The sequence below is a fragment of the Oreochromis aureus genome, linkage group 17 (genome assembly GCF_013358895.1).
Source record: "Oreochromis aureus strain Israel breed Guangdong linkage group 17, ZZ_aureus, whole genome shotgun sequence".
In the NCBI taxonomy this organism is placed as follows: domain Eukaryota; kingdom Metazoa; phylum Chordata; class Actinopteri; order Cichliformes; family Cichlidae; genus Oreochromis; species Oreochromis aureus.
This window is the reverse complement of record NC_052958.1, coordinates 37067492-37083638: the sequence shown is the minus strand read 5'-3', so window position 1 is coordinate 37083638 and position 16147 is coordinate 37067492. Positions and strand designations below refer to the sequence as shown.

General features: G+C 43.3%; 1 protein-coding gene across 1 annotated transcript; it reads right to left on the bottom strand.

Annotated features, from left to right (window-relative positions):
• Nucleotides 1-2: 2 nt before the first annotated feature.
• Nucleotides 3-15882, bottom strand: csrp2 (cysteine and glycine-rich protein 2). The gene is made up of 6 exons (XM_031743776.2): nucleotides 15740-15882; nucleotides 14092-14210; nucleotides 11870-12038; nucleotides 7905-8034; nucleotides 5885-5978; nucleotides 3-211 (listed from the first exon to the last, which is right to left on the bottom strand). Exons 2-6 carry the CDS (start codon nucleotides 14201-14203, stop codon nucleotides 135-137), a joined length of 582 nt encoding a protein of 193 aa, XP_031599636.1. The 5' UTR covers nucleotides 14204-14210; nucleotides 15740-15882; the 3' UTR covers nucleotides 3-134.
• Nucleotides 15883-16147: the final 265 nt, after the last annotated feature.

Here is a 16147-nt window from a genome sequence, read left to right as displayed (position 1 = left end):
TGGTTTGTTCATGTTTTTTTTATTTTTTTTATTTGTATAAACAGCACCTTTTAAGCATCAAAGCATAGAGGATGAAATATGTTCATGTTGGGCAGAGGAATGTAGAAGAGAGTGACTGGGGTCCCACTGAGCCATCACTGAGCATGAACCAGAGCACCGGCTCCTTGGCCATAACCGAACCCTTTGGGGCCAAAGTTCTTGGCGTAACACGCTGTGGAGGGAAAGAAGAAACATCAACAAACCTCTCTAATTCTAATTGTCATTCTTTTTGAAAGCTTCTTAAATCACTGCTACCAGTAAATTACTTATTTTGGTGTAAACCTGAAATGACACACAACACTTTGTCATGTTAGGTTGGAGCTGCTTTTCCTTGCACAACTTATTTCTTAGAATAGAATAGAATTCAACTTTATTGTCATTGCACATGTCACAGGTACAGGGCAACGAAATGCAGTTTGCATCCATCCAGAAGTGCTTTAGTGATATAGATATATTACAATATATATTAGCAATAATATAGATATGCAAGTATATTACAGAAATGGGTCTATTGTGGTATGTTATAATGTACACGGTATGAAGTATGTTGTGAATATTCTATAACTATAGGTATGTACAGGCTGTAGTGAGTACAAGCTATGTACAGGCTATGAACAGGATATAAATATGAAAAACTATACAGAGTATGAAATAAATAACTTTACAGAAATATGAGATATACAGTTATACAGAAATGGGAACTATGCAAGTTGTAAACAGTTGTAAGGTTAAAATTATTGTATGTACAGAATGATTATTTACACAGAGCTATACAGTAGTGCAGTTAAGTTAAGTGAGGGTGTGGATAATTTCTACAGAGGCTGTCAGATGTCAGGAGGCAGAGTTCAGGAGTCTGACAGCTGTGGGGAAGAAGCTGTTCCGGTACCTGGTGGTCTTAGTCCGGAGGCTCCTGTAGCGCCTCCCAGAGGGCAGGAGGGTGAAGAGTCCATGTGATGGGTGATTGGGGTCTCTGATGATTTTCCCAGCCCTTTTCAGACACCGCTTCCTGTAGATGTCTTTTATGGCAGGAAGTGGTGCTCCGGCGATGCGCTGGGCAGTTTTCACGACCCTCTGCAACGCCTTCCGGTCCGAGGCAGAGCAGTTCCCGTACCAGACTGTTATACAGTTGGTCAGGATGCTCTCGATGGTGCAGCGATAGAAGTTCACCAGGATGTCTGAGGACAGGTGGTTCTTCCTCAGAGTCCTCAAGAAGAAGAGGCGCTGGTGAGCCTTCTTGACCAGCTTGGAGCAGTTGGTCGTCCAGGTGAGATCTCGGAGATGTGGACTCCCAGGAACTTGAAGCTGCTCACACGCCCACAGCCGCCCCTTAATGTGGATGGGTGGATGTGGGTCAGCATTCCTCCTGTAGTCCACGATGAGCTCCTTGGTCTTCTCGGTGTTAAGCAGCAGGTTGTTTGTGTCGCACCACTCAGCCAGACGATCCACCTCTTGGTGGCAAAGGTTCAACAAAGTGCTGGAAACTTCTCCAAAATGTTGATCCATATTGTTTCACAGCATCACACAGTTTGCTTGGTTGCACATCCAGGTTGTGAATCTCCCATTCCACTACATCTCAGAGGTGCTCTACTGGATTGAGATCTAGTGACTGTCAAGGCTGTTACAGACAATGAACTTGTCATATTCAAGAAACTATTTTGAGATGGTGTGACATTTGCATAATGACTGAAACCAGCCCACTGAGGGAACAATGGGCTAGGAGGTCAGTTCCTTCATCATGATTATGCAAATTCTCATGACCATTGATCAACAAACACTGATCAAAGACCTCTGATCAATGGCGAACACATAGAGCGAACACCATCCCCACTGACACAGCAGCCAGGGAAGCAGAAGAACATCACATCAAGAAGGCCCTGAGTAAATGTGGTTATCCCAGCTGGACTGTTGTCAAAGCTGGGAAGGCGCCTAAAGAAAGCTCCAGGAGAGACGGACAACCGGTGACTAAGTGAAAACCCATACTGATCCCGTATGTGTCAGGAGTATCGGAGCAGTTGAGACGCATTTTTTCGAAACACCGCGTCTCGGTGGCTTTTAAACCCCAAAACACGCTAGGCCAAAAATTGGTCCACCCCAAGGGTCAGGTCCCCCGACACAAACAGAGTAACATAGTGTATGCTGTTAAGTGCCAGGAGGATTGCCAGGATTTATACATCGGGGAAACCAAACAACGTCTGGTGAAGCGGATGGCACAACACAGAAGAGCTTCCTCGTCAGGCCAGGACTCTGCAGTCTATTTACACCTACAGGCCAGTGGACACTTTCAATGATGACAGGGAGGAACGCTGGTTTGAGCGCGGAGTCAAGGAGGCCATTTACGTGAAAAGGGAAAGACCATCTCTGAATTGAGGAGGGGGCATAAGGGTACATCTGTCACCATCTTACAATGCTGTGATTGCAGCCATTCCCCAACTCTCTGTGAATGGGACTCATGGCCATTGATCAGAGGTCTTTGATCAGTGGTTGTTGATCAATGTTCATGAGAATTTGCATATTAATGATAAAGGAACTGCCCTCCCAGCCCATTGTTCCTTTGGTGGGCTGGTTTCAGTCATTATGCAAATGTACTGTTTATAAGGTTTGGGGAAACCTGCAGTCAGCTGAGACTGAAGAAGTCACTTGGATGAGTGACGAAACGTTTCTCCCACAAAACGCTACGTCCAGATGAACAGATTCAACTTTTGGAGATTTACTTTCCTGGATGATTGAGAATGCATCGAAACTTTAGATCTGTTTCTGTAGAGCCATCATCCGTTATTTTAGTCAGGTTTGTTTCATGTAGTTGACATGTACTGGCCTAACACTCATAATCATATGTTTTGCACTGTGGCAGATAATATCTGCCAATCAGTGACTGAATAAAAAGGCAGAAATAACCAAGTTTTCAAAGCTGTTCTGAACTGCAAGGAGATTGGTGCTGTTTTAAAGGCAAAGACTGGCCCTGCTGTTCGTTGTCCTCTATTTTAAGTGCCTAAAACAGTTACCCAGTACCTAATACTGTTTAGTGCAGCCCGCATGTCAGTGTCTGTTTCTGCTTGTAACCAAAGGTTTCTTGCCACTGCTGACAAACGTCTCACACCTCGTAAAATGAGTACACTCAGATAGCCCAAAGAGAAAGGGAAACAGTTAATGTGGCTGAGCAGCTGTGGGAGAAAGAGAGTCCACTTCTTTCTCAGTATAAAGCAGCTGAGTAGAAACGTTTCTCCCACTGAAAACGCCATGTCCAGATGAACAGAATCAACTTTTGGAGATTTACTTACCTGGATGATTGAAAATGCATCAAGACGAAACTGTAGCCTCAGTTTCCTGTTGTCAGCTGACAGGAGTGGTACATGATGCTTCTGCATACCTTGGCTGTAATGAGTTGTTATTTGAGTTGCTGTTGCCTTCCTATCAGCTTAAAACAGTCTGGCTATTCTCTTCGTTTTGGACCCTTCTCTGATGAACTCTAGAGATGGGTGTGTGGGGAAAATCCAAGCAGATCAGCAGTTTCTGAAATGCTCAGACCAGCCTGTTTGGCACCAACAACAATGCAACGTTCAAACTCACTTAAAATCACCTTTCTTCACCATTCGTTTGGTCCATAAACCAACCAATAATATGAACCAACAGGACCTTCGTAGGTGGATTTAACCACCATTAACACAACTGTGTCAAGATGTCTGCTGTGAAAGCAGTTTGTTTTCCTGTTGCTTGCACTTAGAGTTTTGACCTCCGTGACCCAGTGACTGAGCAGATCTAATCACTGCCACAGAAACCTCCTGTGTGTACGTGTGTTTCCAGTCCTTTCAGTAGCGCCTGCTTTCCCAGCTTTAGCTGTTTATTTAACATGCACGTGTTACGATTCAATATCCCGCTCTTTGGGTTGTGGTAAAACGAAGACCTGCAGAATTTCCATTCTCTGTGTAGCATTCCTAGATTTCGTTCAATAAACTGCAGCGTTTCCTTGAGCTCTATCTGCAAAAATCGTATCTGCTGTACACATCTGTCTTTGAAACACTCAGGCGGGGCACGGTAACAGCATCCAGATGTTGCTGAAACAGAGAGCGGACGTGTCTGTTAGAGGACAGCGAGCCGTCAGATTGATTGATAGCAGCAGCAGAGCTGAGGGTGTTTGTCTTTAGAGCCGAGTTGCAACATTCCTGCCCATCAGTGCACGGTTTCCTTGTGACGTACAGCAAACAAGATCTGCTGACAGTTGTGTTTATGACTGTTTCTGCCGGTGTGTCTCACTCTTCTGTTCAAGTAAAGCATCCCATTGTGCTAAGAGGAGAGAGAGAGAGCTTGTTGTGGAGGTCAAATTGGTGAGGCTCTGTTAATATGACAGAGCCAAACCCACAGAAAACATGCGACACAACACCAGCTACAGCATGTTTCACTTCAGAAAGTCCATCCAGTTTGACTTTTTGCAGATGTGATCACATCCACTGGCACAGGAGCAAAGAATAATTTGCATAATGCCGTTACTGATCTAATAAACAATTAGCTGACTTTGTGTTTGTGAGTAACAAGTTAACCGTTCTGTCTCTTTTATGTGAAGGCATCATCCCTTGTGCAAGTCAGAAGACTAACAGGACACACAGCACAATCTTAAAAGTGAGCAGCTTTAAATGTTCCCCTGGCTCAGGCCTGAGGCTGATGTATGTAAATGCAATGTCTCGTCTGTTATCACTTGATTTTCAGACACACACCCCCTTCCTGCCTCCTGGCTGTGATGTCTCATTGTTATTTTGGTTGACTAAGGTAAATAAAATGAGTTAGCATGGCATTAGCATTCTCTCAATGAACATGCTAACATGCTAGCATGCTAAAAAGCTTTTAACCAAATGTACATCAGAGACAGATGGAATGCTATCTGCTTTGCAGGTATTTGGTCACAAACTGCACTATTTCAATAATGCTGATAGCAGCAGAAAGTTAAAGGAACACACACATTTACCCCAAAGAGGCTCTGAAACCCTGTACCAAAAGTCATTGCAATCCAATACCACTTATCAGTCTTCCTGGTTAGATATTTGAGGACACGGGGAGTCCAAACAAACCTGACTCCAGTTTCTGCATTAAAGCAAATCTACCACAATCATTTTCAGCTCCATATTTTTATTGTTAATCCTCAACTTTACTCAAGTAGATTAATCCTTATTTACTTAACACAGGGCCTTGGTGCAGCTGTGTGGAAAATAAAAACAGTTTTAGTTCTCCTCCTTTTGGAGGAGGTCCTTTTAAGCAAACTTTAATCTGACCGGTTCCCCCACGCAAACAGGTTTGAACAGCAGTGTTCCCCAACATACATTTGGAACCTGAATTTCGACCCATCAAGTCACACACACACCTTTCCTCCCCTCACCCCAACTGGTCGTGGCAGATGGCTGCCCCTTCCTGAGCCTGGTTCTGCCGGAGGTTTCTTCCTGTTAAAAGGGACTTTTTCCTTCCCACTGTTGCCAAGCGCTTGTTCATAGAGGGTCGTCTGATTGGTGGGGCTTGCTCTGTATCATTGTAAGGTCTGGGCAACTGAACTGAATTACTGAATTAAAACTGAACTCAATTAAAATTGAATTGAATATTATCTAATAATATCTAATCTAATCTAATAATATCATTATTATTATTATATAATATTATAGTGTCGATCCATCCAGTGGGAAAATGCGCTGCTGCTGGGATTGCTTTGTAGAAGCTGTAAGTAATCTCTCTTAATTCCTGGGTGGAGTTATTATGGTAGTGGAGGCGACTCTCTGGAAACCTTTTCAGGAAATCTAAATTGTATCTAAAGCACTTTGTTGTAACGCTGGAATGAAGCATTGCAAATTATTTAGATTTATCTCACCTTTGCAGTAGATTTCTCCATCTTTCTCAGTCTGGGTGGTCGACTCCAGGCTCTTGCCACATTTTGCACAGCGGAAACAGTTCTTATGCCATGGCTGCAACGAAAAGCAGAAAGATTTGATCTCATATCAGCCATTATGCTTTTATTCCACATCTAGATTAAACTGCAAGGCTCATACAATGACAGGTCAATTCTATGACAGCTGATACCTGCACATGCTTCTTGGATCATATATCATCAGTGCTTTTATTAAATCCAATTAAAGCATCTTGGCTTTCCAACGGCCTGAGGCATTTTCATTACACAGAAAATTACAGATCGTGTTTTAGCCAATGAGTACAGCCTCTCCTCCCATTAGGAAACACATTAACAGCTCTGATGACATCACCAGATGTTACCCAGCTCATGCATGAAGCCACAAGTGATCACTGACAGGAAATGATCCACTCCTCCCACTTTGAGAGGAAACAGAAATCCAGCACACAAATCTTTTGTCCTCCATGGACAGCTTTTCATATGAGCAACTGCTCTGAGAGTTATTGATTTCTGAAAACATCCTGCCGATACATCCCAAGACGTAAATCAGAGCATTGACTACAGCAGGCTTCGTCCGGTTAACACCAGCTGTCCGGAAGCTCCCATCCAGACTCTGTGGAACAGCTTCAATCAGAAAAACAGCATTTGCGTTCTCTCATTAGGAGAAACCGCAGCAAACCTCCAGCGTGTGGTTCAGCACAGGCAAGACCATGTGTGTTCAATCCAGTCAAACCAGTCTCACCCCTGTGGTTTGCAGACCGTGATCCAGTGGAGTTCAAGGACCTCATTTGTGCTGGGACTGTTCAAGCTAAAGCTGTGTTTGATGAGAGTTGTGTAGAGCTGAGTGGAGTCTGCACACTAGAAAAGTGTTTTCTGAATAACATTAAATCACACTGCAGATTTCCATAGATGGAACAGATTTAAAGGTGTCTATACTGCAAACAGAACAAAAACAGCACAAAGGTGCAGTTGTGTGTTCTTAAAGCAAGTCCACATTAACATAATAATAAATTCATAACATTTTGTGCCAAGGGTAATAATTTTTGAAACTTGGCTGAACTAGTGAAAGTTAAATAGTTGACTTGGACAATGTCTTGAGCAGATGCCTCAATTCAAGGTTCATATTGGATTCATATTCAGAGATGCATCTCTCTGGTTTAAAGGGCACCTAATATGCTGATTTCAACTCTGTTTGTTGTCATCTCAGACACTTCGACTGTAGCTTTGCATGAGTCACAGTAATCCTTGTTGCAGATCTACTATCTGTAAGCACTCTCTGATTGGCTGCCTATCACAAACCAGAGTTTTGTGCCTGACACGACCATATTAGGGATATCCAATGTCAGCTGAAGCCGAAGCTTTTGATTCACTGGATTGCTTGTGACTTCAGTATTGTGAACCTTGAGCAACCAACTATAAATGACGCAAAATAACACATCCCTGCTGTTATGTTTATTATGTCCAAGACTGGATTGACCAGCATTCAATGATGTACTGGCTCATGGGGGTCATGAGAACAACAAACGTGTCCTTGACATGAAGCATTTGGGTGATTTTGGTGAAGCCCTACAAAGTAATAATAATAATAATAATGCATTGGATTTATATAGCGCTTTTCAAGGCACCCAAAGCGCTTTACAATGACATTATTCATTCACGCTCACATTCACACACACTGGTGGAGGCAAGCTACGGTTGTAGCCACAGCTGCCCTGGGGCAGACTGACAGAAGCGAGGCTGCCATATCGCGCCATCGGCCCCTCTGGCCAACACCAGTAGGCGGTAGGGTAAAGTGTCTTGCCCAAGGACACAACGACCAGGACAGAGAGGCTGGGGATCGAACCGGCGACCTTCCGGTTACAGGTGCCCTTCCCAACCCCCTGAGCCACGGTCTACTGTGTGCCAGTTTCACTAAAGCCTGAAAAGCAGAGAGACTGAAGATCTGTGGTGTGATCTTTAAACATACTTCAGATAAAACTCTCACCTTGCCTGCCCCCATGATCTTCTCGGCTGCGTAAACCGAGTCTCCACACCGGGCGCATTTCTCAGAACCGCCAAACTTCTGAGCAAATTTGGACGGGTTGGGGTTGGTCGTGGGTCTGTGAGTCTGGGTCCTTGGGTGGGAAAGGGCAAATAAATATATGACAAATTATTTCAGAGGAAAAGTTAATTTATTGTTCACATATTCAACTCTCATTTTAGTCAGACTGACATTGAAATCTTTGAATTTACAGGCCAGAGTCATAAAAATCAACATATCAGACTATTTGTGGTGGTAGTATTGAACAAAGTAGGATGCAAAACATTAAGATCCAGAAAAAAACAAACAAACTTGCTGAACCTGACTGCTCTGGTGTCTATTCTCTGCCAATGGTGGGAAAATGAGCAGGGCACCATGGGGCCCGGAGCAATGCTTATCAAAGGGTGACTGCCAGCCTCAGTGGCCCCTGAATGAAGGTCTTTGTGATGGAGGATACAGCAGGGTGAGCGAGATCCTTCTGGTTACATAATAACTCTTTCATAATCTAATCACCTGGCGTCTGAGGCAGGGTAAACATTTTGGGTAGGTATGTGTTACGATGTGCTTTCTGGTTTGTTTTTGGTGGTTTTACATCATAAGGATATAGAAGGTTACTATTATGCAGTGTGACAAAACCTCAGATGTAATTTTGCCTTAGGAGTGTCCAGAAAATATAGCCAACCCATTCCCGGGCTACAGGCTGGAAGCGTGATGGAAAGCAACGATCCTGTTCGGTTAGATGATGTTTTTCACTCTTAGATCATTACTCTGAATTTCAGACTTGCCTCATCTTGTACTCTGGGTTCACACAATTTCCATTTTAAAATGACACCATTTCCAAGATTCATATCTGCAGACTTCATGGCAGATGAATCAGATCTTATCAGACATCAAAGGACAAACATGTTTCTCATGTAAAGGAATGATAAGATAAGATAACCTTTATTAGTCCCACACGTGGGAAATTTGTTTTGTCACAGCAGGAAGTGGACAGTGCTAAAGTTATATAGCAAAATTAGAATACAATAAGAATAGAATAAAATAGAAATAAGAATACTGTACACAACTGTAAAGAATTGAATAAAATAAAATAAAATACTATATACAGTAGAATAAATAGAATAAAATATACAATAGGATAAAAATAGAATGCAAATGCTTTATACAACTGAGTAAAAAAAATACAACTTTTTCAGGTAAAGAGTATTGCACTTAGTGTTATTGCACATGTGTGTGTTAGATCAGTTGAAGTCTTTGTTGTGGAGTCTGACAGCAGTGGGGAGGAAAGACCTGCGAAGTCTCTCCGTCCCACACCGTGGGTGCCGCAGCCACTGAATGAGCTGCTCAGTGCTGTCAGAGTCTCCTGCATGGGGTGGGAGATGTTGTCCATCAGGGATGACAGCTTAGCCACCATTCTCCTGTCACTCACCACCTCCACTGGGTCCAGAGGGCATCCTAGAACAGAGCTGGCCCTTCGGATCAGCCTGTTCAGTCTCTTCCTGTCCCCAGCAGAGATGCTGCCGCCCAGCAGACCACACCATAGAAGATGGCTGAGGCCACCACAGAGTCATAGAAGGTCTTCAGGGGGCCCTCTACTCCAAACGACCTGAGTCTCCGCAGCAGGTACAGCCTGCTCTGCCCTTTCCTGTAGAGGGCGTCTGAGTTATGAGTCCAGTCCAGTTTGTTGTTCAGATGAACACCAAGGTACCTGTAGCTGTCCACAGCCTCGATGTCCATACCTTGGATGTTCAGTGGTTGCAGTGGAGGATGTTTGTGCCTGCGGAAGTCTACCACCAGCTCCTTGGTTTTACTGGCGTTGATCTGGAGGTAGTTCAGCTGGCACCAGTCCACAAAGTCCTGAGTCAGTCCTCTGTACTCCTTGTCGTCCCCATCAGTGATGAGGCCGACTATTGCAGAGTCATCAGAGAACTTCTGCAGGAAGCACTGGGTGGAGTTGTGGGAGAAGTCTGCAGTGTAGATGGTGAAGAGGAACGGAGCCAGAACCGTTCCCTGTGGGGCCCCCGTACTGCAGACGACCCTGTCTGACACACAGCCCTGAGTCCTCACATACTGTGGTCGGTCGGTGAGGTAGTCCAGTATCCATGCTGTGAGGTGATGGTCCACTCCTGAGTTCTCCAGCTTGTCCTTCAGGACTGTGGGAAGAATAGTGTTGAAGGCACTGGAGAAATCAAAGAACATGATTCTCACAGTGCTCCCAGCGGTCTCCAGGTGAGCGAGGGAACGATGTAGGAGGTGAATGACGGCATCATCCGCTCCAATGCCAGGCTGGTATGCAAACTGATGTGGGTCCAGTGATGAGCTCACCAGGTGCCGAAGCTGAGCCAGGACCAGCCGCTCCAGGGTCTTCATCAGGTGGGATGTCAGAGCCACCGGCCTGTAGCTGTTGAGGTCCTTGGGGCGTGAAGTCTTTGGCACTGGTACAACACAGGAGGTTTTCCAGAGCTGTGGGACTCTCCCCAGCCTCAGGCTCAGGCTGAAGAGGTGCTCCATCACCCCACACAGTTGGTCCGCGCAGGACCTGACGACCCTTGAGCTGATGCCATCTGGACCCGCTGCCTTCTTGGCTTTAAATGGATTTAAAACCCACTGTTACAATGTACTGTGTTGTGAGATACTGTACATCCATACTGTACTAACATTATAACCCAAAAAGGTTGGTGCATGGCATTTTACTATAGCTAATGCTCAACAGTGAGAAGCCTGTATTCTCACAGTTTTAAAGCAACCCAGCTCTGCACCAAAACCCCGTAGAATCAAATGATTATTATTGGAGGTAAACACTGGTTATAGAATCTATTTCCAGAAATTCTAATTTTTAAAGACAATACTCGCATTAGTGTAAAAACAAAAATATGTTTCCATACTCTTTTTGTCTCTTTATCCAGATCCAAATTCTATACTACTCCTTCCATACTGTGTAGGAATCTTGTGGATCTACATCTGGGAATTGACTTAGCCAAGCTGGATTTGATAAAGAAGTGGAGTTTTGCCAATATTTCTGTAAGGTTTCTTTCCTCTCTCGAAGCGCTGTGGTTCTTGCAGAAAAGGGCCGGGACTGTGAAGAGCAGAGGCTTATTCATGGTTATGAAATCTTTACTGTGAACGACACGGGCAAGCTGATCTGTATGCAAACATACAGATTGTCTTGTTTTTGCCATTTGTACACATTTAAATTGCATCTGGTGATAATTTCAAATCAGGCAAAGATTCATTTTTACAGGACAGTGCTCACCTACATAGCTGCATAATAACCTCTATTTCTGGTTTCTGTGTGAAGTAGTTTGTGTATTTGGGAGCAACTTCAAGCTCAGTTCCATAAATACGTGCTGTTAAGAGACAATGGCACTGTGACAGTCAGTAGCCACAGCTTATAAAGACCATAACACATAATGCAACACTAAACAGTGGCCTCGACAACCACACCGCAGCATTACATCTGTGTAATTATGTCTGATGAATGATGCTTTGTTAAGATATTATAGTTTGATAGTTACTGGCAACATTGTAGGGAATTTACACAAAGGTAACACTTTTTAAACTCCCAGCAGACACACAGAAACAATAAACGTCACCAGAACTCAGACGAAGCAGAGCCAGTATACAGCAAAGTTACATCAATGCATACAGTAGTGATAACATGTCCACATGTTATTTCATGACAACTGCATTGTGATCACAGTTAGTCAGAGTTACGCTTTAATCATTATGTAAAGGGAGTGTTTCCTTCCGACTGTCGCCAAAGTGCTTGCTCATAGGGGTCATTTGATTGTTGGGTTTTTCTCTGTATGTATTATTGTGGGGTCTACCTTACAATATAAAGCGCCTTGAGGTGACTGTTGCTGTGATTTGGCGCTCTACGAATGAAACTGAATTGAATTGAATGAAACATTCATTGAAGTCCAGCTTACTCTTCAGGCTTGATTCCCAGCCGTTCTCCCCGATCCATGTTGAGTGTTCCTGCTCCCTGTCCATAGCCATAGCCTTTAGGACCGTATTTTTTCCCATAGCAAGATTTGCAGTAGATCTCCTGGTCATGACTGGCCAGAGTGGTGCTGTCCAAACCCTTCCTGCAGACCACTGTGGACACACAAAGAGCAGCAGTTATGTGAGAGGAAAGGACTTCTAAAATTCTTTTCACTTGGTTACATTTACATGTATTTACTGCTTACATGTAGCACATGACATGTCTGAAATACTATAAAGATTTTAAGTACTAGGTGAAATTCTAATATTTATTATTAGACTCCTTTAGAGTAGCACAGATCCATCCATATTCAATCTTTTACTGGGTTTTAGTGCAGCCCCTCAGTTCCTCCTCCTTGTTTCTTTCCCTTTACAGTCATTCTTCCCTTAAAGTCAGTGTTCTAAAAACTGTGTCCCTCTCACAAGCAGCACACAAAGAGCAGGTGAGCTGTGTGTCTGTGCTCACCTATTATGCTAACTTCTAACTCTGTGTTCTTTGGGCTTTCCTAAATTAGCCATGCAGGGCTCAAAATTCATTTTTTGAGTACTCCACCCAGTATCTGAAACATGGCCCTCCTGCTCCCCTCGTAACTAACTTTGTTCTGAATGGCATAATGTACCTGGAAGGGTAATTTACAGTGTCAGCTGAAAGCAGTCCACTTTCTGTCAACAATAACTGTGGGAATGAAAAGAGCTGAAGATTGTTTGTAGTTTCTGTTTTATCCTCCTGTGTAACTTTAATGACCAGTATACACCTCAGCATACATCAATAAAGACGCGGTTTGGCAAACATTAGAATATCTCTCCCACTGAAAAGGCTACGTTCAGATGAACAGAATCAACTTTTGGAAAGGAACATTCGAATAGTTTCCAGGTTTTTCAAAGAGTAGCCATAGTAGCCTCTACAGGCAGAGATCACCCTCAGTTACTTCTAATGCACACCCAGTCTTTTTGTTCCTTAAGCAGCCCTGAAATATGACAGAAATAAGGGTTACTCCTAGTAGGCGTCCAAGGGGGGAAAGTAAAATATCTGATAGCAGCAAAGGTCTGAAGAGCCAGTTCAAGAATGTGAAAATTAGTTGAAAGCAGGTCAGCTGCTAAGAATGAGAGGTTCAAAGACCTCTGGCATTTAAAGTTCACATCTACAATAATCAACAAAAACAGATTCTTCAAATTCCAGTGTTCTCTTGTAACTTTAACATCATTTTGATTGCAACTGCAAGTATTTAAATAGGATAAAGTAAGAGGTTAAAGAAAATTAATTCCAGCTTGACTCTGGCTGTATACCAAAGGTATTGGAAAAATTGACAGCATCTTGGCAGGTTTGTCTTAGCAGAGAAAGCAGCGTCTGTAAAAACAAAGGCTCCACGGCTGCTTTAGGCTGCACGCTTGTGCCCACGCTGGCTGCTGGGATTAGCTGAATTCTTTACACAATGGCCTTCACTACAAGACTCTCTGAATCTGGTTTCAGATTTCACACAACTGGCAGGAAAAATGTCTCCATTCACGTCTGCACGTCTCCCAGCCAACACTGTCAAAACAAGACTTGCATGTCCCATCAAATGGCACCTAATTCCTTACTTTCCCTCTGTAGTTTTTTCACAGTACTTCCTCTTTGCTTCAACTACATGTATACTAGTATACCCCATGTGTTGCCACAGGCACTGACTGTGAACAAATAGGCGAGACAAAGACACAGATAGTGTACAGAGTCATATGAGGCTGTGTGACCTCTCTGTCAGCATAAAGCTATCTTTCTTAAAAATCAGTGAATGTCAGAAAACGGAGAATTTGGACAAAAAAGGAACAGCAAGTGCCCTTGCTCATCACCTCCTGGGTCAGACAAAGCTGTCTTTGTAACAGAGCTGCTCAAAAAGAAGAAACCCGCCTTTTGTGGCTCACACTGTTTTGCTCTTTTCTTGACAGCAGCTCTATGGAGAAACATCCTGATGTCTTCGCGAGGTCTTCACTGGAACATTTTCACTGACATTTTGAGGCTGGTTTGGGGTGAGGATTAGTGAGCAAAATGTCAGAGCAAGCTTTCTTAGGTGACCTGAGGAGGCGAAACCAAGTTCACTGGCCGTCCTGCTGGCAGGAACGGCCGAAAAATTGCTCAGTCGTATTCCAGATAAAGTTATATTTGCATTTTGATGCAACGCGTACTTACTGCAGAGAAAACAGCATTTATGGAAACTCTTGCCATCACACTGCACTTCCTCCGCGTGGTAAACTGTCCCGTGGCATGCTGCACACTTGTTGCCTCCTCCCCAGTTTGGCATGGTGTTTCTGACAAGAGACACAGAGATGATGAGAAAGGTTCAAACATCTCGTCCGTTCCTCCTCTGAACTCCCAAACACGAGTGAGTAAAAAAAAAAAGGACAGCTGTGTTTTTGTCATGTTAAAGCACTGCAGGATTTATAATCACAATAGCGATGATTTAATTGAAAATTACAGCTACAGGCCACAACTTCTACCCCAACTGAATAAACAAGGTCAGCCTTGACAAAAGGGCAGACTAATACCCAGAGGAATGCTTGCGGGCGCCATGCCTCAGAGCTTTTGTTTCCCGATGAGCTGTGGCTGAAGGATGCAAACATTAACTGCACAGAAGAAGTGAGAAGTAAACACTGTCTTGTCACACCATGCCACTCCCTAACGTTTGTCCATTTGCCTGTAATTACAGATTAATTCCCACTAAATACAAACGCAACATTTTAAGTTTTTCCTCACATGTCAGCACAAAACAAACCTGCTATGATATCATAGTTTGGAAATTAAACTTGAAAAGGGCTGTGATTGTTCATTAATTGAGGGGGGAAAACTAAACAGAGCAGAGCACTCCAGACTATTAATCTTTTCTGTCACAGGTCTCCTCCCTGTTGGATTAGAGACTACAGCACAGGCCCCCAGCATGAGAAGGGACCAAAGCCCACTAATGCTATACTTCAGGAGCTGATGAGAAAGTCGGTGTGGAAGTGCACAGGCCAACAAGTCTGCTGTTACTGGCTGTGGAAGTGTATTCCAGTCTATCTGAGAAAGAGTCTGAGCTTTGAGATCATGGCTGGACACGAAATCTTCCAGTGAAGCAAGACTAATGAAGCTGCATGGAGCTCCTTAAGAAAGATTCACTGAACCCTTTTCAAGAGAGGAAATCTGAAACTTATTATAAAATAAGAAATTAAGTGTCTTTTCCTGCCATTTCTCACATAGACTACAGACTGCATTGGGACAATTGAAACAATAAGGCGACTCCATTACATATCAGTGAATGGTAATGACTTTACATGATTCTGGAATATGAATACATTGAAAAAAGACAGGAGTTAAATTCTTATTCTGTCAGCCACGAGCTGTAACTTGTTTGTTTTCATTTTTACCGTGAATTTATATTATTAATAATATTGTCACCCTTACAAAAAAGCTGCAGTTAAAGTTAAAGTTTATATCACAAAAAATGCATTTGTTTGCTGACTTTGCCCTTTAGGCACTGTTTGACTAGTTTGTGTGATACTTTATTCTAACTGGCTAATGAACAGCTGAACACCGAGCAAAGAGTTTTGTATTAACGTTAGCTCACTGCTGTTTTCTGACACTGAACCTCGATTCTTAAGTATATCTAAGTTATCAGTGAAACGCACAACACACTCTGCGCAAAAGCTGCCCGATAACTAGTCTACAAACATTTTGCACCAAAGACCAACAAGATTAATTCAATAATTTCTGTAATTCAAAAGTAATCTTTGTATCTTATCTTGTCACTGGAACAGTGACTAATTCACACCGCGAACCCAAACCGGTTAAACAAAAAAATTACCTTAAAATATTTTTTAAAAAGAAGAAAAGGGCCAATATCCAAAAATGGTTGAGCTCCACCTCAGTCTGAACGGTATATCCAGAAACCTCTGTGGTACCTCCAGCACACACTTACTATACCGTACTGCCACATAACGCTCTGCTCCGCACATTTACAGAGAAAGGAGGGGTTTCACCCAGGGGCGTGAACTCAGCACTGCTGCTTTCCCGTGCGGTCGGAAGAGTAACGATTTATGTTGACATTGAAGGTAGACTGTTTAGATCAAACAAACAAACAAACAAACAAAACGTGGGTTCAGTGACAGCCTTACTGATCATAAAGTGCGTATGAAGCAACATATCAGTTAAGACCACAAGCCAGCTGATAATAGTTTCCCTTCGAGTAACCAAGTTGGAAGAGGTTGTGAAA